At 37.5% G+C, this 23,795-nt stretch overlaps 1 protein-coding gene across 2 annotated transcripts in view; it reads left to right on the top strand.

The window, feature by feature from the left end:
* The first annotated feature begins 217 nt into the window (after positions 1–217).
* PHIP (pleckstrin homology domain interacting protein) overlaps positions 218–23,795 on the top strand; it is a 120,835-nt gene continuing 97,257 nt past the window's right edge. For both annotated transcript variants that reach the window (XM_065911834.1, XM_065911833.1), the window contains exons 1-6: positions 218–502; positions 637–695; positions 830–859; positions 1,053–1,112; positions 16,430–16,580; positions 16,678–16,776. In XM_065911834.1, coding sequence (XP_065767906.1) covers positions 463–502; positions 637–695; positions 830–859; positions 1,053–1,112; positions 16,430–16,580; positions 16,678–16,776 — 439 coding nt within the window. In that variant the 5' untranslated portion in view covers positions 218–462. The remainder of the gene's footprint in view (positions 503–636; positions 696–829; positions 860–1,052; positions 1,113–16,429; positions 16,581–16,677; positions 16,777–23,795) is intronic.

Here is a 23,795-nt window from a genome sequence, read left to right as displayed (position 1 = left end):
CCGACATCTTCGACTGGAAATAAATAAATAAATCGCACCTTCGGCCCGGGGAGCCGCGGGCTGGGGCGGTCTCGCCGCGCCGGGTTGCGGGGGCGCCGGGGCCGCGGGCGGGCTGGGGGCGGGGGGTCGGAGGCACTCCTTTTTTTTCCTCTGTGCCGGGGGTTGGTGGGGGCGCGGGCCGCGGGCCGGCCGAGCCCGGGGCCGCGAAGGGCTGCGGACTCCTTTCTGCGGCGGAGGGATCCGCGGCGGAGGAGGCGGGCGGGAGGGCGGCTGGAGCCGCTTGCCTGAGAGTTGTTGTTTCCTCCTCCTCCTCCTCCGCCTCCGCCGCCGTCGCTTGAATGGTGGAGCCGAGGTTCGGGCTCGTGAACACACACTGACAGCTATAGGGCAGGCGGCGGCCCCGTCCCCGCTTCCCCTCGGCGGCGGGGCGTCCCGCCTGCGGCCCCGAAGTGACCCATAAACATGTCTCGTGAGAGGAAAGGCCTCTCGGAGCTGCGATCGGGTAAGTCGGGGGGCTCGCCGGGGCCGCCGGCGGCGGGGGGCGATCCCGCCCGCGGACCCCCGCCCCCCGCCGCCGCCGCCCGGCCGCTCAGCCTGTGTGTGTCTCCCCCCCGTGTCCCTCTCTCTCCCGCGCAGAGCTCTACTTCCTCATCGCCCGGTTCCTGGAAGATGGACCCTGTCAGCAGGCGGCTCAGGTAGACGGCGGCGCGCGGCGCGGGCCGGGCCGGCGCTCGGCGCTCGCGGCGTGGGGGAGGGCGGCGGCGGCGGGAGCGGCGGGGCCGCGGCCCGGGGCGCGGGGGGCTCAACTCTCCCCGCTTTGTTGTTGCAGGTGCTGATCCGCGAGGTGGCCGAGAAGGAGGTAAGGGCGGCGGCGGCGCGGCGCCGCGCGACCGCCCTTGGGCCGCCGCCGCCGGGACGCCTGGGGCGCGCGGGGCTCGGGGGTGGGGGGGATCCCCGGCGGGGGCGCGGGGCGGGCGGGGGAGGGGCGCGGGCGGGCCGGGGCGCGGGGGGCCGGGCTCACGGGGCGTCCTCTCCCCTCGTGCACCCCGCAGCTGCTGCCCCGGCGCACCGACTGGACCGGCAAGGAGCATCCCAGGACCTACCAGAATCTGGTGAGACATTCACGTCGCGGAGCAAAGAAACTTTTCCCCGAGTCGAATAAAAATTGAATTTCCCGCAATTTTTTTTTTTTTTTAAACCGAGACAAAAACTTGGCCCCAGAACCCGAAAGCTCCCGAGGCCCCCGGGGAGGGTTGGGGAGGGGCGGCGCGGGGGGCTTGCAGGGGGCTAGTGGTGCGGGGGGGGGGCCCGCACCCCGGGGCTGCAGGGGCTGCCGACGATTTATTTGCGATATTTTGTTAACGTGCTAGAAATAAAGATACGTCATGAGTGTTGTGCAGTGCAAGGCCGGAGGAGGAGGGGCCGGCGCGCGCGTCCGTGCGGCCGCGGGGGCGCGCGCGAGGCGGCGGCGGCGGCGGGAGCGGCGCGAGGGAGGCGGGCGCGCTCGCTCTGCACGCGCGCTCGGCACGGCTTTCTCCTGCCGCACACAATAGCTGGTGACTAACTGCTCCGAAGTGGCATTAGCATTTCACAAGCGGGCTATTCAGCCGCGGCGGAACCGCAGCAAGACGTGTGTGCCTTTTTTTTTTTAATCTCGTTTTTCGGGGGGATCTCTCTGACCTTCAGACTTAGGTATTTTTTTGATCGGAAGGGTTCGGATGTGCGATGATCGTGGGCCATCGGCACCTCTTGCATCTATCTGCCCAAGGTTTTTTTTTTCTCCACGGAAGTGGCAAGCCTGTAAACCCTAAAGCCAGGCGTTGAACCAGGCTTTTTTTCTCCTTTCGCTAATTCTCGCGTTAAGCCCCTCGTTCAATTAAAAACTAGTGTTGGATGCCACTGAAGAGTTCTGATTTTTTTGAAAAATTTTATCCGTATACTTAACTGTGGAGTGGAGATGGGCAAGTAAACTTTTCCAGTTTCTAGCGGGACGTCTTTTGTTTTTTAGGTTAAAAAAAATAGCTGTCTTAATTTTATGGGTTTTCGAAGTGAGTGTTTTAGTCATTTCTAAAAAAATTGAAAGTGGACTTATCGCCTTTAAGTATTGTGAAGGGCCCAGGAGGATATTTGTATTGGCGAGTGTTGTATTCCGTGCTAATTTCTCCTCTTGAACTCATGGAGGTGGTCTGTTTCTGTGTGTGTTGGGCAGTTCAGGCAGTCACGGGGGCAAAGAGCAAGCCTTTGAAATCTCTGCAGTGGTTTTTCCAAGATGTTTGCAGCTGATGTTTTGAGACAGTTACAAGGTTACCTCAAGAGGGCTTCTGAAAGGATCAGGAAGTTGCAACTCGCTTTAAATGTCTTCCGTGAGATTGAAGGCATGACAAGATTTTTGATGGCTCTTTGTTCATTTGCGTATAGACGAACATCTAACTGTCGTATGTAAATGTGTTAAGATTTTAATATAGGTTGTTGGTAAGTGTTCCCAGGTATTGAAATGAACGTACTCAGGTTTAGTTAATTTAATGAAGACTTAATAGCGCATTCATTTCCATACAACAGTTTTCAAGTATGTAGTGATTTCGCCTAGTGTTATTCAATACTAGGCTAAAATGAAAGGAATTTGAAGCAAACTTCAAGGTTCAGTAACAGCAATATTTAATTTTTAAGTTTGTAAATACTTGACAAAAATCTTACATGGGTGTCCATGTTTTTCTTATTAAAGGATTATTAAGATTGTAATACTCCATTTTAAAGAATTGGACAGACAAAACTCATCTTGGCCTGTTTTGACCAAACTCACGTTTACATTTCATAAAACCCCACAAACCCCAAGTCACTGAAAGTGGCTGTGTTTTTTTTTAATGTGGAGATTATTGGTTAATGTTATGTTTATATTTTTTAAATGAAGCGACCAATGGTATCTGGCCAGATTGTGAGACTGTATAATCCTTGTAGGAATATCATTTGATTTTCCAATAAAAACAAGGTTACCAATGTCTTTCAACTTTTTTGAGCGAATTTCTCATCTCTCAAATATTGATGAGTTTATATTCCTCCTCTCTTCATCAGATTTGGGATACCATAAGTTCTGTCTTTATCTTATCAAAATCCACCTGTTTTGGATGGAAGTGGTGTTTCTTGATTAGTGTTGCCAAATGTTTTTACCAGAGGAGTCATGTTGGCATGCTCATGAGGTAGTTGAGGATTCCCATTAGACTTCAGAGTTCTCTGGCACGTTTTTTCCTTTCATTTGTTCAGTCTTTATAACTGGATTGGAGGCACCATTTGAGGTGCTTTCTTGTCCGTCAAACTGTGTATCTAGTTGTGTGGTATTTGGTTTAATTTTGTTTGACTTTTGATTGAAATTTAGTTAGCTCTAAAAACATTTTGGAACCCTAGGTATTTGAGCACGTTTTTGTTTAACAGTAGGATTTTTAAATTCTGTGGTAAGCTAGGTGAGCACATGCAAAGCCTCTTGTACAGCATTCTCTATTGTCTTAATTTATTCTTAAGACTGAAAGTTTTATTTCCTATCAAATTGAATTTATTTAACATTGGTTTGAAGATTGTTCTGGTGTTTGAAGCCAAAATAACAACTGTTGTTTGTGGTTTCAGTAGCATTTACCTCTACTTGGGAATTCGTTGCTTGTGTTAACTGATAAATTGGATAATATTTTAAGTGTAAGAATTTGTATGTCAAATTGAAATTTCTGGAGAACCTCAGATTACAGCTATTTAGGATGAGGTATAATATTTGTACTAGGGAGCTTAGAAGACATACATCAGCACCTGAAGTCAGGTTACAGATAAAGTTCACAGTAGCTGAGTTTTGACCAAGCAGAAAATGGAGTTTCAAGAGCAGTTTAAAAGTTTCCAGGGTAGAAAAGAAAAATTAATACTTTTATTTCAAGTGTCATTGATAAAGGTATTGTAAAAGAAGATTGTGATTATTATCCTCTACTCAAGACAAAACATTTTTAACAGTGGATGGAGTTTGATAGGAAGTTAAAGCATTTTTATTTTATTTTTAGCCCAGTAGTATATATTTAATCAGGTTTTCTTTTTTTGTTTTTTTAAGGATGAGGTTGCTTTTAAATCAAACAGGCATTGGTTTAAACTTTCATTGGAATTCTTATTTTTTAAATGGAGTCAGGCAGGAGGCAAACTTTACAGAATAAGAAAACAACTAATTTTGGGGCTAAGAGACATCTTTGTCATTTATTTATTTTTCAGTTTGAACAGCGAAATTGGTTTATTAAATTTCACTCTCTAGTTGTCACCTTAAGTAGTGATGACATATTTAAGTTGCATACTTACGAGATCTTAAGGCAGAATTTTTAAGTGTTCTTGCCAGGTTTGGGACTCTGATTACATTTCTGCTTGCAAGGTATTTTCCAAACTGTTTCTGTTTTGCTAATCTGTTAGATATAATTATTATATTTTTTTTGTAGTGGTATTTGCTTTAAAAAATGATTCCACTTTATTGGAAATCTAAATCTTTGTGTTCAAGGGAAAGTATTGGAAATAGGGAGATTGTGTATTGTGATCCTAGCTCTGCCAACAGTTAGCGTTCAGGTTAACCTCTGACAAGTCAGAAATTTCTCTGGGCTCCTGTTATCTCATTCTTATAAAATAAATGGATTGAAATCTGATTTTTAACTAGAAGTAGCAATGCATTGTTTCGAAGAGCTCAACTTTTTAAATTTGGAGTTACTATGTAAAACATAGAAAAGTAGACCTAGACAAATCATTCATATTAGGAAATTGTATAAACATTTTTTGTAGCGCCATTCTTACGTTGTTGTATCATTTTTCCTTGAAAAGATGAAGATTTTTGAGGCAAGACCACTTTGTAGACTATTTTTTTAATAATTAGTATGATTTCACCATGGTTTAAGTATTAGTTTCACAAATCATTGGTGGTTTTAAATTCAGAGATCAATAGAAGTCTTGAATAGGATTTACTTAAGTACTTAGAGTATGCTGATTAATGTGAAAGTGTAGGTATAAAACCTAGGAGACCAGTTTTAAGTTAAAATAGCATGTTAAAAATGATTTTGAATTATGGATTTGTATTATCCATTTTTCATATCCATATTGTCTGGAATGGGAATCCCTAATTCAAAATCATTTTTAACATGTTATATAATAGTACTGTCAAAATTTAACCAGTTTCAATTTTGGAGGGTGGTGGCATATAATGAAGTAAATGTCTTGTAGACTTATTTTTCTGTTTTTAATAGAGTATCAGTGAAATTGTAAGTTTTGCTTGGTAGTCTTTGTAACATAATTTTAATGTCTCAGTTATTATAATGAAGAAATAATGTTAAATGTAAAGGGAATAGTACATTTCCTTGAAGGACTGAAGTAAAGTTTCAACTTTTTCTTACACATGCAGTTATTCTGTTGATATTTATGCCATTATTTTAAAGAGTTGGAGACATTTACAAAAATTTTAAAATAAGTACTTGTTAAATTCTTAGCACTCTTGAGTAACTGTAAAGTGGCATGAATATAAAGGAGGAGTTGGGTTATCCGTTTCCCAACTGCATAGTGGTGTTTTATGATTGCTATGAGACAGAAGCACATTGTTGGAGTCTGTTTCCCAGTTTTTACAAGGGGTTAATAACAGCTCTACTCTGTAAGATTATTACGTGAGTGATAACTGACTGGTACAAATCAGGTATTATCTAAGGGTTTGTGTCTGCTATGATCAGAACTTTAGTAGTAGAAGTTGTTCCAACTGTAGCTTTATAATGTCCACAATTTTAAGAGAAAGCATTATTTCAGAAACAACATGCATAACTTTCTGGATATAGTATTTACCATGTAAGATTGGCTGCTTAGAACTTTAAAAGACACTATTAGCAGTTACTTTGTAGATTCAAGGATGAAATAATCAAACCTAAGGTATAAAGAAAAAAGTATAGTAAATGTAAAAAATAAATGATTTTTAAAGCATTGTGGATAGATTTCTAGAAAAATTTTGTTGGTCTATATAGTAAGTCTAACTGTGAACTATTTGTGGAACAGTTAACATTAAGAAATGTTTGGATGCTTGAAATATGCGGAATTGATTAGAGGGTATATGAAGCTCTTTCTTTTGGTAATGATCAGATGGCACTTAGAAACATGTGAAGGGAGCTTGGCTGTTGCATCTGGTTCCTTCTGTACAGAGATTTTCATAATTTAAAATCATCACAACAGTTTGTAGTCGTTTGGAAATTTTCAGGAGGAGTTGTTTTGTAATCTGGCTTAAAGATTCTGTTTTAAGCTGAGTTTTAAAGAGTTTGTTGAATTTATTCTTGAGTATTAGGTTAAATAAATCCTATGAACGTCAATTTCTTTGTCAGACCACAAGTTTCTGTTTCTTTTATCTAGAAACTTTTCTCACCTTCTGCAGTCATTCTTCTTTCCTAAATTTTGTGGTTATCTATCTTGTCACTACAGAATTAATAGCAAATAGAATTGTATTCTGCACAGTTTATTTTGGATAAGTGATACCAAGTAGGTGAATTTCATTGTGACTAGTAGTTTTCACATACAAATTTTAGAATTCATAGAAAAACATCCCTAACACTAAGCAAAGTGGCCATTAGTTAAGAGGGCTAAGCATAAACATTTAGAATAATTTCCTGTTTTTAATGTACTTTTGATTCAGTTTAGGAAAGTCAAAAATTAAAAATGAGTGTATTAGAGAAAAAGGCCTTTTGTAATTATATCTAAAAGTGATAAAGGCTGTTATGTAATTGGAACCAAATTGAAAATTCAGGAAGTTTTAAATGTGTAAAGTTTCTGTTTTGTTTGTGAGAAGCTGTGTTGGTGACATATGAGTGATTTGTGAAAATAAATTATTTTGGAATTAATATGTTATTAAAGCATATTGAATATAGAGGACTATAAGTATTTTCTAACAGGCTACGGAAAATGATAATTTTTTTTCATTGTGGCATTTGAGAATTCAGGATATTAAAAATAAAAAATTGTGTGACATTGAGCAGTGAAATACAAAATTGTGAGAACCTTTGGTCACTACAGAGAATGCAGTCATCAGATGTGAAGCTGGTCCACCTTTAGTTACTTGTCTTACACACACACATGTGCACACACAAAACCAGCTTTATTTGACCTCAGGGATCACAGATAAGGATGGTTGGATGACAAGATTTTGGTATTAAGAAAGTTGGGATCGCAACATGGTTTCTGATGAAACTTATACCTTAGTTAAAACTAATTTAAATAGTAAGAGGAGTAAGATTTGTAGTGTAAGGCTTAAGTTGTTTATTGCAGCATGGATGATGGCAGCCTGCCGCAAAGGAAGCACATAAAGAATCCATGTGTTCTGGCCTCCAGATGGCCATGGTCACGGTAGCATGACCCATTTGGTCTCCATCCGGATAAAGAACAGACACATAGCCTGACTTGGCAAAGCTTGTAATATAAATCCCCAAAATACTCACCTTTACTTGTGTCACTGGATTCTGGTTTAGTTTTGAGGTGTGGAAGTTCTGAGTTCTAGGCAACTTGGAGAAACACGCGTTTCCTAAAACAGCTTTACACTGCCATTATATGTGTGATGATAGTTATTTTGAGTGTAGTGTTTAAAACTGAAACATTACTAAAAATGAAACTGATTTTTCTCTGAAGATTATTTACATGGGTACTTTAAGAATACGCGGTTTAAGGTTTCTCAGTCTTTAAGTTAGTGGATAGTAACTTTCTTAGCAGAATCATAGATTTGAGTTTTAAGTTATGCTTCACTAAGTAACTGATGTTTTAAAGAAGATTTCTTATTTCACAGATTTGCTTAGCAAATGACTTGATTTAAAAACAAAACTTCAAAATGTTTAAAAAGTTAAACTTTTGTCATTTTGTTGTGTTTTAAATTATTTTTGTAGAGCATCCTTTGTGGTTTGTGGAAACCTTAAATCTGGATAGAGTTTTTGTTTTTAAACAAATAAAGTCAGATTGTATAATAATGAATACAATTTTGAGAAGCAGAATTGCATGTTTTTTTTTAGAATTGCATTTTATTTAAATGACAAATATGTACTGATACTAACTGAATTATCTAAATGAATTCTTAGGTGATTAAACTGTGAATGTAAGACAGTCTTTGAAACATGTTTATTCTTAGTTATTTCAGAGTAAGTAGACCCCCACGATTAATTTTGACATGTAGTAAGATTATGTATTAATTTTACTATACCCTGAGTACAAGTAAATCATAAGCTTGTGAGAGTCCTTCTGAGACTAGTTACCCAGCTTAGAGCATTTAACTTGAAAATTGGTTATATAGGTTCTGTTAAGTTTGTAATCATAAAGCCTGTTTGGCGATGAGGGAGAAATTCAAGTTTTGAAAAGGAAACTATAACGTGATAGAAATAACACTAAACTTGAAATCAGGAGATTTGGGTTTGAGTACTGTTTCTCCCACTTTCTACAGTTTCTCTTCATTCTGTGAAATGAGGACAATACTTAACCTTATTTGCTTGTGAAGATAAATAAATGCTGAGAATATAAGTATTCTGTATTTTTTATCTTGGGCTTCCTTGGTGGCTTAGTGGTAAAGAACCTGCCTGCCAGTACAGGAGATGCAGCTTTGATTCCTGGTGGGAAATATCCTCTGAAGAAGGAAATAGCAGTCCATTCCAATATTCTTGCCTGTGAAATCCCATGGACAGAGAAACCTGGTGGGCTACAGTCCATGGGGTCACAAAAGATTCCAACACAACTTAGCAGCTAAACAAGAATTATTTTCCTATGTGGAAAAGCTTTTATAGTTTTATAAAGGTCAGAAAATGTAAACTTGCTTTAAAGAGTATAAATATAATTTAACCTGTGCTTGGTAATAATGGTGTAACATTTATAAATGAAAAGTTTAGAAGTTTGAGATTTTTAGGGACTGGGTTTTAGTAATAGGCCTCAGTGAACAGTGAATAAATTTTTTTTAATTTCTGATTTTGTTTATATGCTAGAATAGGACTAAAAATAAGAACTGTATTATGTTAAGCTGGCCTTTTTATAACTCAGAACTATAGTAGAAAGCGAAAGCAACTAGCCTTTCAAGTCTGAAAAAATTGTGAGAAAAAAAATATGTGAGAAAATATGAAAAACTGTTTTAGAACCAATCAAGTGTTCAGTACATTGGGATAAAGTGAAGAGCCTGGTCAAATCAGATCATATTGGTGCCAAAGATTAGGTGGACCTTATTTTCATTAGGACTTCTTAATTACATCCTGAGGAAGGACGGACATTTCTAGGTCTCACCGGTATATCAAGTAGTTAGAATGAATATATTGACCTAGTCTCATTTTTAAAAGATCATTAAAAAGATTCAAGTTTTTTTTTTTCTGTGTTTAGGTCTAGAAGGATTTTTCTCAACGTGAAAGTATGTAATGTGGAGTGTTTTAACAGCCAACTCTAGTGTCATGTACTGTGACCAGCTCCCAGGTAGTGGTGATTGCAGTCCTAGTTGTAGGGTTCAGGACGTTTTCCTCCCACTCCGCAAATTTAAACTGAGGCTCTTGACTTCAGAGTTCTTAATTCAAACTACTGACCTTTTCTTTACAAACTGAGAAAAGAAATTTTTAATGACAGTGTGGCTGGTGGCTTCCAGGTTCTTTACATTCTCTTCCCACCAATAACACCGTTTACAATACTTTGGACTGATAATGGCAAAATTTTCTTGGCTGAAAAGGGTGGTCATATATAAAGCAGCATATCAAGCAGCAGCAGATCGGCTTAGCCGAAAATACGCTCAAAGAGCTGTTTCTTCCCTGTTCCTTTCTTGCTACAAGTCACAATTTCAGAAGGTTTTGTTGTAATTGATAATCCTAGAAAACGTATGTGCAGTCTGAGAAACGAGTGACCCAAGTTTATGACTTGGCCCAAGATGGGCAAGGCAAGAGCAGACTTGTATTTGTCATAGAGTTCTGTTCCCCTTCTGTGGCAGGACGGCAGGGATCATTCTTTAGATTAGGGATGGGTAAATTCAGGCTGTTGCAGGTCAATTGTGCAGAAGACCTGTTTTTGCAAGGCCTCTGAGTTGGAGTTACTAAATTTTTAAAGAGTTGTTTATATATATATATATATATATATATATATATATATATATATAGTAGCCTTTGAAGATAGTAGCCTTCAAAGCCTAAAATATTTACTGTTGACCCTTCACAGGAAATGTTTACTCACCTCTGCTCTAGACAATGCAACATGTTTACAGAAAGGATGCATTTATTTAATGCATGTTTTAACTATTAATTATGGACAATTAACCAAAGACTGTTGATTTTTCTAATAGGGATTGGAGGTGGCAGGGTGGAGATAGGAGAAATTTGAAAAAGCTCTGTCTTGCCCCCTGAATTTCGGTGGGTGATATCATGGTTTACATCCATATAGCAGCCTCATACATTTTCGTGGGGAAAGAGAAATGTCTGTAGAAGGGAGGAACATAGATTTTAAAAAGTGAAGCAGTGCTGATAAGTGTTCACTTTAAAATTTTTAAAATAGTCATCATAAATTTTATGGTAACCTTTTAATTGTTTAATCTGTTCATATGTTATTTCTAACTTTAAGATTTTAAAATTTCAATCTTAAAAATTTTGAGAAAGATAGGGTTGGTCAATTTGATTTCCTTTAACCATTTTAGGAGAGAGTATTTAGGGTTGTCATTACATCATTTATCTTCTCCTTCTATCCTTCAATTTTTAAGTGTTCCCCTTAATCTATAGGAATTTATGTCTTTGTGCAAGTTTGCTTAGTAGTGAAAGTCAACTTCTAAAGCATTTCTTTCTGGCTCACTTTAATGTGTGTGTTGAAAACTATTCAGGATGTCTAGTTTATAGCTTGCACATATATTTGAGGAAGTAAGTACTTTGTGAGGTGTAGGTGGTGGGCAGTATGATTGTGGCTCTAGAGTTAAACTGCCTTGGTTTGTCTCGTCTCTATCCACTAAATGTGTATGACCTTGGGAGGGTTGTTTTTATCTTTTTGTACCATCATTTCTTTATTAATGGGAATAATAATAGAACATATATCTTATGGTTATTAAGATCATTGACCCGGCTTTTTCATGGAAAACAGCAGTTACCGTAAGGGCCTAGGATTTGTGCAGCCAATATGTGTTCAAAGGCTTCCCGTGTGGCTCAGTCAGTCAAGAATCTGCCTGCAGTGCAGGAGACCCACGTTTGATCCCTGGGTTGGGAAGATCTCCTGGAGGAGGGCATGACAACCCACTCCAGTATTCTTGCCTAGAGAATCCCAAGGACAGAGGAGCCTGGTGGGCTGCTGTCCATGGGGTCGCATAGAGTCAGACACGACTGAACCGACTTAGCATGCATACGTGCATTGGAGAAGGAAACGGCAACCCACTCCAGTGTCCTTGCCTGGAGAATCCCAGGGACGGGGGAGCCTGGTGGGCTGCTGTCTATGGGGTCGCACAGAGTCGGACAAGACTGAATCGACTTAGCAGCAGCAGCAGAGCGACGAAACCTACCTATGTTAGTATTATTAGTGTTTATTACACTTTACCATTTAGTCATGCTTTTTATGTGTTGAATATCTGAGAGCTTGAAAGCAGTTCCAGTTGTGAAAAGTATGGGCATATTAAAAATAAGAATGTCATGTTCTGTTTTTCCTGAATAACAGTGTATGGATAATTACTGAGACTCCAGTAATTGGATATCTAAATCCAGATATAGACATTTTAGATTAGGGATTTTATTACAATATCATTTCAACTTACCTTTTAATTATTTACTAGTAAATTAAGTTCATTCAGATGAAAAAACTTAAAGATACAGGTTAATATTTAACGTTAAAGATACAGGGTTCTTAATAATTTGAAAATTAGAAGTCATGTATATATAGCCATAAATGAGCTATTTTAATTATTTTTACATTTTAAATATTGACCATAATTACATGAACTAATATCCGTGAAGAATAATGAGAAAAAGACAGTAGCAAAAATAAAGTTTTATTGATTTTTTAAAAATATGTTTTAGGGGTGTGTGTGTGTATATATGATGCATTTAGGAATGAAAGGAGATGGTCCCTGTTCTCATATAGTTTATGGTGAAGTCAAGAAGAGAAACATTAAACCCTTAACATTGTTGAATGTACAATCATGAACTGGTACATGAATTAAGAAGAAGTCACCAAGAGTGTTCAATCAAGATGATAGACTGAATAAAGTGAAGGAAAACAAATAAAGTTACATTAAAGGGAAGATCTGAAGCAAATAGAGTTGTCTGGGCAAGGGGAAGTGGAGAAATGCAGAGAGCACATCACATGGGAAAAGCCTGACAGGAGACAGTGCTGGTAAAGAACCTGAAAGAAAGCCAGTGTGTCTAAATGTGGAAAGTGGGGGCTGGAGAGTGTAGGACTAGGGATGTGCCAGAGAAGGTAGAGAAGCAGTAATGGACTCACATGTAATTCAGGGCTAGTAGACCACGTGAAGGATTTGGATCTCCAAAGAGATGACGAGCGAGCCTCTGAGGTGCTTTAGGTAGAGGTCATGACCAGGTCTGTGTTTTGGAAAGAGGGTTCTAATTGCAGTATGGAGAATAGATTTGAATGAGGTGAAGAGGGTCCATAGGGTCGCAGAGAGTCGCACACGACTGAAGCGACTGAGCAGGCAGGCGGGTAGAAGGCACAAGTGGCTGTGGGAAAGATGGATGATTTGAACTTGGATTGTTGTTACGGAGATAGAGACAGGCAGATGGGTTTGAGGCTGGGAAAGAAACATTCGGTTGGATGTGGTGGGATATTTGGAATGAGGTAGGAGAGGGAAATGGGCAGTGTGAAAAATGTGACTTCTTGATTTTAGATTGGAGAAAGGTGATGGTGAGGTAGGGAAGTGGACGGGGGGGGGGGGGGGGGGGTGGCGGGCGGGGTCTTGGCACGAGCATCATGAATGTAGTTTGGAGTATTGCGTTAAGGAGGCTTTGGGACTCCAAGGAGAGGACTCTTTCAAGCCTAACCTAGGCTGTAGATGCAAATTTGGGAAGCTTTGGCATAAAGATTGTCCAGAGAGTATATATAGAGAGAGTACCAGAGCGTCTGGAACTGAGCTGTGGGATATCAGACCTTAAGGAACCTCTCCATTTAATGGCAGATGAAGTCAGTTTTTTTCCCTGGCGTATTTTCATGGATTCGTTTATCTTAATAGTTAAACACTTATCTGTAAGTACTTTGTTAGGTCCTGGGCAGACAAGTGAACAAGATCTCTAATCCCGTCTGTTCTTAAGTAGGACATGGACCAAGTAAATTGGCAGTTTTACTCTAGTGTAGAGTCTTATGAACCTCCGAACAGGGCAAGATAGTGGTAGGGACTATATGTGTGTTTTATGGGTGAAGAGGATCATAGCTATCATTAGATTCCTACATCTTAAGAACAATTAACATGGTGTGATAAGTACTACAGAGTTCTGAGGAGTGGGGTAAAGGACTGTTTGGGAAGGAGTTTAGTGCGCTGTGGAAACACACAGAATGTCCACAAAAGAAGGGGCAGAGGCAGGTCATGGAAGGCAGTGAAGCACAGACTGACATGGAGAATGCCGGTGTGGAGGTTCATGGAAAGATTTCTATCAGAGGGGTCAGCCTGCATAAGATCTCGAAGCCAGAAAGCATGAGGAGTTGAAGAATTGAAAGTATCTCTTCTAACTTAAAAATGAAACTTGGCTTCGAAAAATTGAAATATAGTAAATAATCAAGGAGCGATGTCATTGGAAAAAGTGGACTCATAATATTTTATTAAAAAGATATAGTTCTGCAGTCAGGATTTTCAAGTTTACTACTTGAAATGTATTTTGTAAGAAGACCCTCAAACAGGATCATAACAAAACTAAAGTTAACAAGTAATGAACTTCCTTGTCAAACTAAAAATTGTAAAAAGAATTGTGATCAATTTAAAAAATCACATTAGTATAATTATCAGGTACAAGTTTTAAGCTAGAAGGGACCCTATAAATATTGTAGACATTTACTTTCAATTTTTAAGTAAATTATTTTAGGAAGGATTAGAGTATAAATACCATTTAAAATTTTTGTATTTTGGTGTACTTTCTTCTGAATGCTTTTTCTGTTTAAATCATATTAGTGCTTGCAAAAGTATGTTTTGAGTCAAGATGGTATTAGGGAAAAAAGGATTCTGTAACTAGAGTTTGTGTAATTGTGCATTAAACAAAATTAAATAGATTTATCTGGATTTTTCAGAGGCTTTAACGTCACTGTACTTTTGTGAATCTCGAAAGCTCCAAGGTAGTATGTATTATTTGATTAAGAACTTCTTTTCCAGAAGTATTCGTTCTATCAGTAATGATTGACCAGACTCTGTCAATTGTTTTAAATTGTCTAATCAAAGTGAGACAATATGGCTCCATATTGTTTCTATGACAGTATATTAAGATAAAAAGTAAGATAGGTTCCTCTTAATTGGCTTCAACCTAGAGAATGAATATCAGCTAATTTTTAAAAAAATAACATTTACGTTCTTTTGCAGTTAGAGTAAAACAGATACTACAAGATAGATTGAGATCACTTAATCCCTCACTTCCTCAAAATCTATTTTATAAGAATTCATACTAAAGTTGCCATTAATAAGTGGACTTTTAAAAAAATGTGGTCTTGTCTTTTTAGTCTCTTTGACATTTTCTCAGACTTTCCTTTTTATTCCTTTTTTTTTTTTTAAGTGAGGTGAAATTGACATATAGCATTATTTTAGTTTCAGGTGCACAACATAATGATTCAATATTTGTATATATTGTGAAAGATCACAATAAGTCTAGTTAACATCTGTCACTGTACATACTTAAAGCATTTTTTTTTCTTGTCATGAGAACGTTTAAGATCTGTTGAAGCTTTCAGTTGTACAGTACAGTATTATTAACTGTAGTCACCATGCTCTTCTCCATACCCTTATGGCTTATATATTTTATAACTGGAAATCTTGTACCTTTTGACTCTTCCTCCTTGGGTACGAAATAGGTAAAGAGTCAAAGGGTGCAAGCTTCCAGTTACTATTTTTTTTTTTAATCTAAATGAACTTGAGTGGAAGTTCTCAAACTTGACCTCAGCACCTCTTTACATTAATGAAAATTATTGCAGTTCCTTGGTGTGTATTATGATCTATTCATATTTACCACTTAAAAACTAAAACATTTTAAAATATTTAAATATAATAAACTCATTTCACATTAATATAAGTAAAAAATTTTTTAACATGACTATTTCCCAAAACAAATTTATGAGACGAATGGTATTATTTTATCCTTTTGGGGATGTTTAATCTCTGGTTTAATAGAAGGCAGATTTCTTATATCCCCTTCAACATTCAGCCTGTTGGAACATTACTGGAAAACTTACAATAAACTCATGAGAAAATGAGAGTGAAAAAGCAAATAACATCTTCTTATTATTCATTTTTAAAAAAAATATTTGACTGTACTGTGCAGCATTCAGGATCTTAGTTCCCTTGCCCAGGGATTGAACCTGTTTCCCCTTCTGTAGAAGCATGAAGATTCATAATTTTTACTTGAGAAATCCCTAGGAGTCCCCAGAACACACTTTGAAAACAGCTAAACTAGAATATTTAGGTACTGCAGTGAGAATTTTTTTGTAACTTGATAATCTGAACATAAAGTGAAAACATCATGTACTTTTTTCCCTAATTTGATTTTCTTTACGTTATTATGCAAATATTGTCTATTTAATAAAAGACTTTTCAGGATGGATAATAAAAATAAAGCATTTTACATTTTGGTTTTGAATGCTAGTCTAAATTAAGCAGTATTTTGAAGTTGTTCTAAAAACAGCCGAAACTTTGTAGTTGGTAGATTTATTTTATAGTCAAACTTGTTTCATTTAACAGTTGGAATTTGGCCTTTCTCTCTGTGAAGTTTTTGGTAAATTATAAATTTCAGCATAGAAATTATGTAGATGTCTTTAGGTTTTGTAATGAGAACATAAACTGTCAAGTTTCTTTAATCCTGAACTATTCTGGAGATTTTTTAAAATATCATTGGAGATAAAAAGTGTTTATAGTTAGATGATTTTTTGTTTATTTTGAAAATTAAAATATTAGACTGAAACATACCATTTTAGGTTATAGTATATGTTTTTCATTGTTCAGTATTTGCATTGACTAGCATCTCTTAGTTTATAACTTGCTGTATTTAGGTTCCATCAATTCTTTAGCACTTTTCCTCTTCAGTGGATTGAATCATGGTTGGGTGGTTGTTTTATACTCTGAATCAAGAGGTTTCACAGAATGAATGTGAATTTTTCCCCCCAAATAAAATGAAATGTTGACTAGCAAGAACAAATTACTATGTTTTTTAAAGTACATTTTATTTACTGTAAATAATTGTATCCTGTATCCCCACTTTGTTTAGCAAACATTTTATATGTGTCTTTCACATAATAGGTGAAGTATTACAGACATTTAGCACCTGATCACTTGCTGCAGATCTGTCATCGACTGGGACCTCTTCTTGAGCAGGAGATTCCACAGAGTGTTCCTGGAGTACAAACTTTGTTAGGAGCTGGAAGACAGTCCTTGCTACGCACAAACAAAAGTATGAAAATTTCTAACAGCACTTAGATGGTCTTTGGCTCACTTTTTGTCTTTGTGTCCTATCTTTATATCCAATAAAAAATGTATGTGTTTAATAGGCTGCAGGCATGTTGTGTGGAAAGGATCTGCTCTGGCTGCATTGCATTGTGGAAGACCACCAGAGTCACCAATTAACTATGGTAGCCCACCCAGCATTGGTGAGTTGTTTGAGTTCATTACCAAGTTGATAGCCTCTTAGTAAAGAGCTTTTGAAAATAAAAATGTTTTTTACTTGCTGTGAAGTCAGAGAATTTTCATTTTTTGTGTGTTAGCTTTCAAAGAGGAAAAAGCCCTCAGATTTTTTTCTTATGTTAATAATCTATGGTGAAATAGTCATAATAATGTGTAATTATGGATTGTAAATATTGTACCTGTCTAATTAGCTCATTGGTATTTTTACAGAATATTGTTTATTAAAGACGTATGTCATTCGGTTGATTGAGTAGGCAACTGTATCATCATATAGATTAGTTGTAATAGTTTGGTTTCTTTTATGAATAATCATGTATTTTTTTGCCTTTAAAATTTCAAAGAAGGAAAACTGATGCAGATAGTTTTTCTTAAAATGACCTCTAAATTCATCCTTTTTAACTCTGCTACTACAAGGCGCTTGTCTTACCTGAATTACTATAGCCTCCTTCACACTAGTCTTGCTTCTGGTGTCTTCTCCCTCTCTCCCTTTCTGGTTATGCTATATGTAACCCTGTAGTATTACTCTTATTTAATTCTACCACTGCTTTGTCTGTCTTCTGCTCAAGATAGTATGAGAGATCGTTTATGCTATTTTAATGGTGTTGCAATTCCTCTACCACCAAGTCTTACTTCTGACTTTCAGAGACCTTCGTATTTTAATCATAGCCTCTTCTGTCCCTACCCTCCTGCTTAGCCAGAAGTGTTCTTCTCCCTCTTTGTTCCACCTGTCCAGATTATACTTATTTCTCTTCCTTTTCTGGGTAATTACAGTCAGTATTACTGTATTATAAGCTGTCATTATTACGGTTTTGTTTAACTTGTTTAATGTTAATATAGAATATGCTTTTCTGTTGTTTTACTTATAGAAGTACTTTTTAAGGCTTTGTGTTTTATCTGGGGCATTTTGTACTTCATAGACAATTTTGATGTATTTGGGTATAAATCTAACTATTGGTACTGAAAAGATGATCTCTTTTACTTTGATTGCTTTTAAGATTTTTCTCATTGGTTTCATGAAGTTTGACTGTGATAAGCCTTGGTGTCATTTTTTTCTGTTTATCAAGCTTGAGATTGATTAGGCTTCTTGAATCTGGAATGTCTTTTATTGTCATTGGAAAATTGTTAGCCGTTATCTTTTAAAATAGTCTGCTCTGTTCTCTCTCCTCTCCTGGGACTCCAGTTAAACAGACACTAGATTTTCTCACTCTTGTCTTTTCTCTTCCCCTCTCTTTTATGATTTACATCTTTTTGTTTCTGATGCATTCTAGATAGTTTTCTCTGAGCTGTTTTCCAAAGGTATCCTATGTTTGTATGGTGGATAATCACGGGTAATCTTTTTTTATAATATGATTGTCCTGGTTAAATAATGATTCCTATGTTGTCTTAGTATAATGAACAACTATAAAACAACAAAGGATTTGAGACACAAGGGTATATTTTCACCTAGAAAATTATACTGGGAAGTAGAACAGTTTTCTTAAAAGAAGGGGAAGGTAAATTTATTAGAAGCATCCCCTCTAGGGAAAAGTTTATCGTTTTTTTTTTTTTTTTTAATGGAGATCCATTTAATAAGGGGAATATGTTGTTCTTTCAACGCATTGTCAGGCAATACTATGGAAGGCAATGAAAGTGCAAAAATGATTGATACCTCTTAACGTTTGCTATGTGAGTAATTACTCTGTTTCAGGCACTATTCTAACCATTTTCCATTTATTTTTATCTTTTAAAACCTTAAATGATCTCTAGGTAGGAGATACTTTTACTTTACAGAGAAGGAAATTGAGGCATGAAAAGGTTTGGTGACTTGACCAGGGTTACATGTTTAATGAGACATGAAAGTACAGTGACTCCCATTATGCTGTGCCTTATTCTTAATAAACTAATAGTTAACAGTTGGTTAACACTTGGCTACTCAAGAAAGTTGGTATTAGTCACATTTTGGAAAAGGATACCAGATATTTATAAAGTCAGATAAAGTATTTTAGGCCAGGTCATTAATCATGAGATCAGTAAATATTGCTGACGTGGCTATAGGGGATTTAAATATGGCAAAAATATCTTGAGCTTTGTGTCACATCAAGAGAAATGCAGCTGGTATATTCAGGTAATAGAATTAATTACCAAGCAGGTAATTGTACCTTTCTGAAAAAGTTTTATTTTGTTTTTAAGGTTTATGATACATTTTTCCATTCAGATTTTCAGGAAGTTGCTCTTCATATTTGTTTTAAAAAAACACCTGTACTGGAACATGAATTTTAGCTGATGTTTTTGTCTTCGCATATAGGTTTTGACATCTCTAAAGAGAAGCTGGACTAATCAAAATGACTCTGCTTATTAATAATTGCAGTTTAGTGTCATGGCTTTTCAGTTCACCTTGGTAACAATCTTGAATGTCTTGTCATTATTATGAAAGTGTGAGTGGAATGGTAATAGGAAGAAAAATTCATTAGGTTTTTTGGCAGAATAATTTGCCTGCATAGTAATACAATATATCATTTCAGGTTATCACAGGCTATGAGTCAGAAGTTTTTTATTTTTAAATATGAATGTTAGTATGTTATTTTGTTGATTCGTCTGCCATTTCTGTCTGGCTGCCTCTAGAATTTTCCTTGCTGTTTTCCTTGATCAATGTAGTATTACTGAAGACCCATGTAATAAAAAGACCTTAGCATCATAGCTTTTCTTAAAATACAAATGGAAATGTTTAATGTAGATTCAAATATTTAAGGTTTGATACATTTGGGAAATAGATTTTTTTAATAAAAAATTTTGAAATAAGAAATTACTTACTGGAAAGTTGCACAAAGAGCTATTATAACCTGTTGTGCAGTGTTTCCTCATGTTACAGTCCTATATTATCTAGAATTCCTTAAAACTACTCCACCAACATTGGTATGTTATTATTAACTAAACACCAGACCTTATTAGTATCTCACCACATTTTCCAACTTAATTACCTTTTTTTGTTTCAAGATCCAGTACAGAATACAATACTGCACTTAAGGCTTGCACAGTTTTTTAAATTAGACATTTTACTATAACTCAGAAAATCATTTTAAGGTTGAGGTGACGGTAAATTGGGTTTTCCTTTCTTAGATTTTTTTCAGGAGGCCTGTGTATTCTGTTCCAGTCCTTTGAATCTGTTCTCCATTGCCCCAGCCACACGTGGGCCTTGTGCTCTTTGCCCGGAGCTTTGCACCCTTACTAGGTGAATGTTAGTAGGTGAATGTTAGTGTTACTCACTCAGTTGTGAGCGACTCTGAAACCCCTTGGCCTGTGGCCTGCCAGGCTCCTATGTCCATGGAGTTCTCTAGGTCGGAATGCTGGAGTGGGAGATCATTCCCTTCTCCAGAGGATCTTCCTGACTGAGGAATTGAACCCAGGTCTCCCACATTTCAGGCAGATTCTTCACCATCTGAGCCACCAGGAAGCCCGAGTAAAGACTCCGTCGCTGCGTCGTGTCCCACGCCGGCTTAGAGCTGGATAATGAGGAGCATGGCCTCTGCTCTCCTAGAATTACAGATTGGCCCATCTCCTGCCTCCAGTCTGACTCCTCTCCCCTAGAGCTTATCTGAGAACCAGGGTTTGTACCCTCAGCACTGTTCTCATTTTGAGCCACATAATTCCGTTTCATGATTGACTGTCCTGTGCATTGTAGGGTGTTCATCAGCATCCTTGTCTGTAGCAACTCCAGTGGTAACAGTGGAGATGTCTCCAGACATTCCCAGATGCCCCTGAGGTGAAATTGCCTCCAGTTGAGAACCGCGGCTCTGAACTTTAAAATGTAGATGTGATCACGTCATGCCTTCTTTTCCCCAGTGACTTTGAATGGTCTCAGCCCTGTAATGGGGCTGACAACACGGACCTTCTCCCACCTTTTCCTGACTTGTACCTTGTGCTGCATTGTACAACTATTCGGCAGTTCTTAAAATCAGCTAAAGTCTCTCCATCCCTTTCTCTCTGCAGTGTCCCTCATCCTGTGAACATTTATCTATTCGTGCTGTAAAACCTAGATGTAACCAAGCAGAATTAAGTGCTTATACTTAGCTCTGCTATAGCTTTTGTCACATAATCATGGCTGTTTATTTACCTTTGTTTTTCTGCTATACTGTTAGGTTCTGGAAGTTGGAAGTGATGTGTTTGTGCTCTGTATAGACCCAACTCCTCAACATTGGTAAATATTGAATAAAGAGGCAGTAGGTAATTGATGTAGTTGGTGACCTTCAGTAGAACAGGAAAAGTTCAGAAATGAGTTGGGAGTGAAAAACAGTAATGGGTTGGAAGAAGAGAGAGACTAGTCTCCCAGGGTAGCTGTGAGGTGAACAAAAACCCAAAGGTGGTTTTTAGGAAATAAAGTTTACTAGTGAACTGGGTTATTGGTTCATTGTACCTGGAATATTAAAACTCATACCTGGATAATTTTGAAACCAACTCTCGAGTTTATCTCGGTGCTTTCTTACCCTGTTTTATTGTATTATCTGCTTATAAATCTTGACTACTTTGTACCTCCTGTTATTTGGTATAAATTGTGAAAACTGCTTGCACTTCAGGCTCAGGGCAGAAGAACCAGTGTAGTTGGCTCCTTTCCAGCCTCTTACAACCTCCTTTAATAAATGTTTTCGAGAAGCAGAAAAATCAAGATACCATTAATATGTTATCACTAACTTCTGACAATTTTCTGTAGAAGAGTTGTGAACGTGTACTTGGCATGGCAGCGTTTACTTTCAGACGTTCTAACAAATCTCTGATATTTGTCCTTTCTCACGTCCTTACCCATATTACGCCTTTTTTCGAATACAGTTTATTCTGTATTTATTTACCTGATAAACAAACCCTACTTCAATAGTAAGTGACATGGTTGGGGAAGAAAATAGGAGAGGAGATACTTAAATACATTAAGGCTGTTTTTAAAGTTAAATTTGGAGACTGTAATGCATGTTTATTATGTGAAAAAGATTGTATTAAAGCAGTCATTTGCTAATTGCCTTGTTTGCCTTTTTCTTAGATTTAACATGTCAGCAAAGTAAATTTTGTAATCTCTAGGTTTCCCAAGTTTTCATCTCTTTTGTTTGCCAGATGCTACCATCTCTTTGTTATTTTACTTGTTGCTTCTGCAACAAAGTTGCAGTGTTGGTGAGTGGAAATAAGGAGTATTGGAGAACCTGATTCTTCAAAATGTGTGTAAGGAAACAGCTTTGCCTTGAAAAGCAGCTTTACTCCACAAATATCCAGTTAAGGTTAAAAGCCTATATAGTAGTTCCTCTTTATTTTGATGGTGGATATGTTCTACGCTCTCCAGTGGATATTTGAAACGGCAGATTGTACCAAACCCTATATATACTGCTTTTAAAGAAGTATCTGATAAAGTTTAATTTATAAATTATGCACAGTAAGAGGTTAACAATAACTAATAAATAGAAGAGTTATAACTATATACACTTGATCCTTGAACAGTCCAGGGATTAGGGGCACTGATTTCTCTGTCCCCTGCAATTATGTAGTACTGTAGTATTTATTGAAAAAATCCTAATATAAGCGAAGAATCCATGTTGTTCCGTGGTCAGCTATACTGTAATGAAAGTTAGCTGAGTAACTAACTTTCTCAGTTAGTTACTCAGAGAGTAACTATTTCTCTCTCTCAAAATACCCTATCATACAAATTTAATGCCTTTTAATTTAATGCCTTTTTTTTTTTATCCTCGTCTAAGCACTTATCACAAAGTATGACTAGTTTTTGTGATTTGAAGTGCAAAACTAGGATGCATTCTTTTTCCTTCTTCACAGTTTCACAGGTAAAATATCCATTCTTTTATTTGTTTGGGTTTTTTTTGACTTCACCTTGCAGTTTGTAGAATCTTAGTTCCCTGACCAGGGATTGAACTCAAGCCCTGGTAGTGCGAGTACCAAGTCCTAATCATTGGGCCGCCAGGGAATTGCCAGGAATTTTTTTTTTTTTTCCTTTGTTTCCTTTGTTTACTCCTTTTCACTGAAAGGATGCACTTTACAGCTTCTCTTTGGCTTATTTGAACTGCCCACATCACTACTCTTATACTGTAAGCCATTATTAAGTAAATAAAGATTACTTGAACACAAGCACTGCAATACCAGGGACAGTCAATCTGATGACCGACATGGTCTGATAATTCAAATGACTGCTAACTGAATGAACCGGATATGCTGGACTATGGAGAAGGCAATGACAACCCACTCCAGTATTCTTGCCTGGAGAATCCCATGAACAGAGGAGCCCGGCTGGATACAGTCCATGGGGTTGCAAAGAGTCAGACACAACTGAGTGACTAACACAACATGCTGGACTAAAGGACTAAAGGATCCTGGGTAGCATGGATCATCAGTCACACTATTCAGAATGGTGTGCAGTTTAAAACTTAGAGGAGGAGTTCATTGCAGGAATTTTCATTTAATATTCTCAGACTGTGATTGACCACAGGTAACTACAATTGCTGAAAGAGAAACCGTGAATTAGGGAGGGACTACTGTACGTTAAAAGGAGTCTTAAATCTTGTCCACATTTCTAGTTTTCTCTGAGGAAACTAGTTTGAACAAAGGCAGCAAATATTCACTTAAAATTAGTTATGAATCTTGACTACTCCAGATGTGTGGCCTTAGGCAAGTTGTTTATTTTTTCAACCTCTCAATTTCCTCATCCGTAAAATGGAGATAATATGTACCATATTTAGTTATTAGGAGGCTTAAATGAGTAGCAAAGTAAGGCACAAAGTAGGTGACAAAAGACATTATATTCTGACCTTCTTGTATGTAACATTCAGTTAATTATTTTGCAAATAAATCTTTTAAAGAGATTCTTTTTCCTTTTCATTTTCACTGTTATATTTTGCCATATTTTCAGTACTGTATTTGACTTACTCTGAAATGGCTTTAGCATATCTGGCACTGGGCTAGGGTCTGCAATTGTAGGGTTAATTTTTTTCTTTTATGACTATATTTCTTTCATAGTTTATAG

The sequence above is a fragment of the Muntiacus reevesi genome, chromosome 19 (assembly GCF_963930625.1).
Source record: "Muntiacus reevesi chromosome 19, mMunRee1.1, whole genome shotgun sequence".
Classification (NCBI taxonomy): Eukaryota; Metazoa; Chordata; class Mammalia; order Artiodactyla; family Cervidae; genus Muntiacus; species Muntiacus reevesi.
This window is presented reverse-complemented; position numbering and strand designations above follow the sequence as displayed.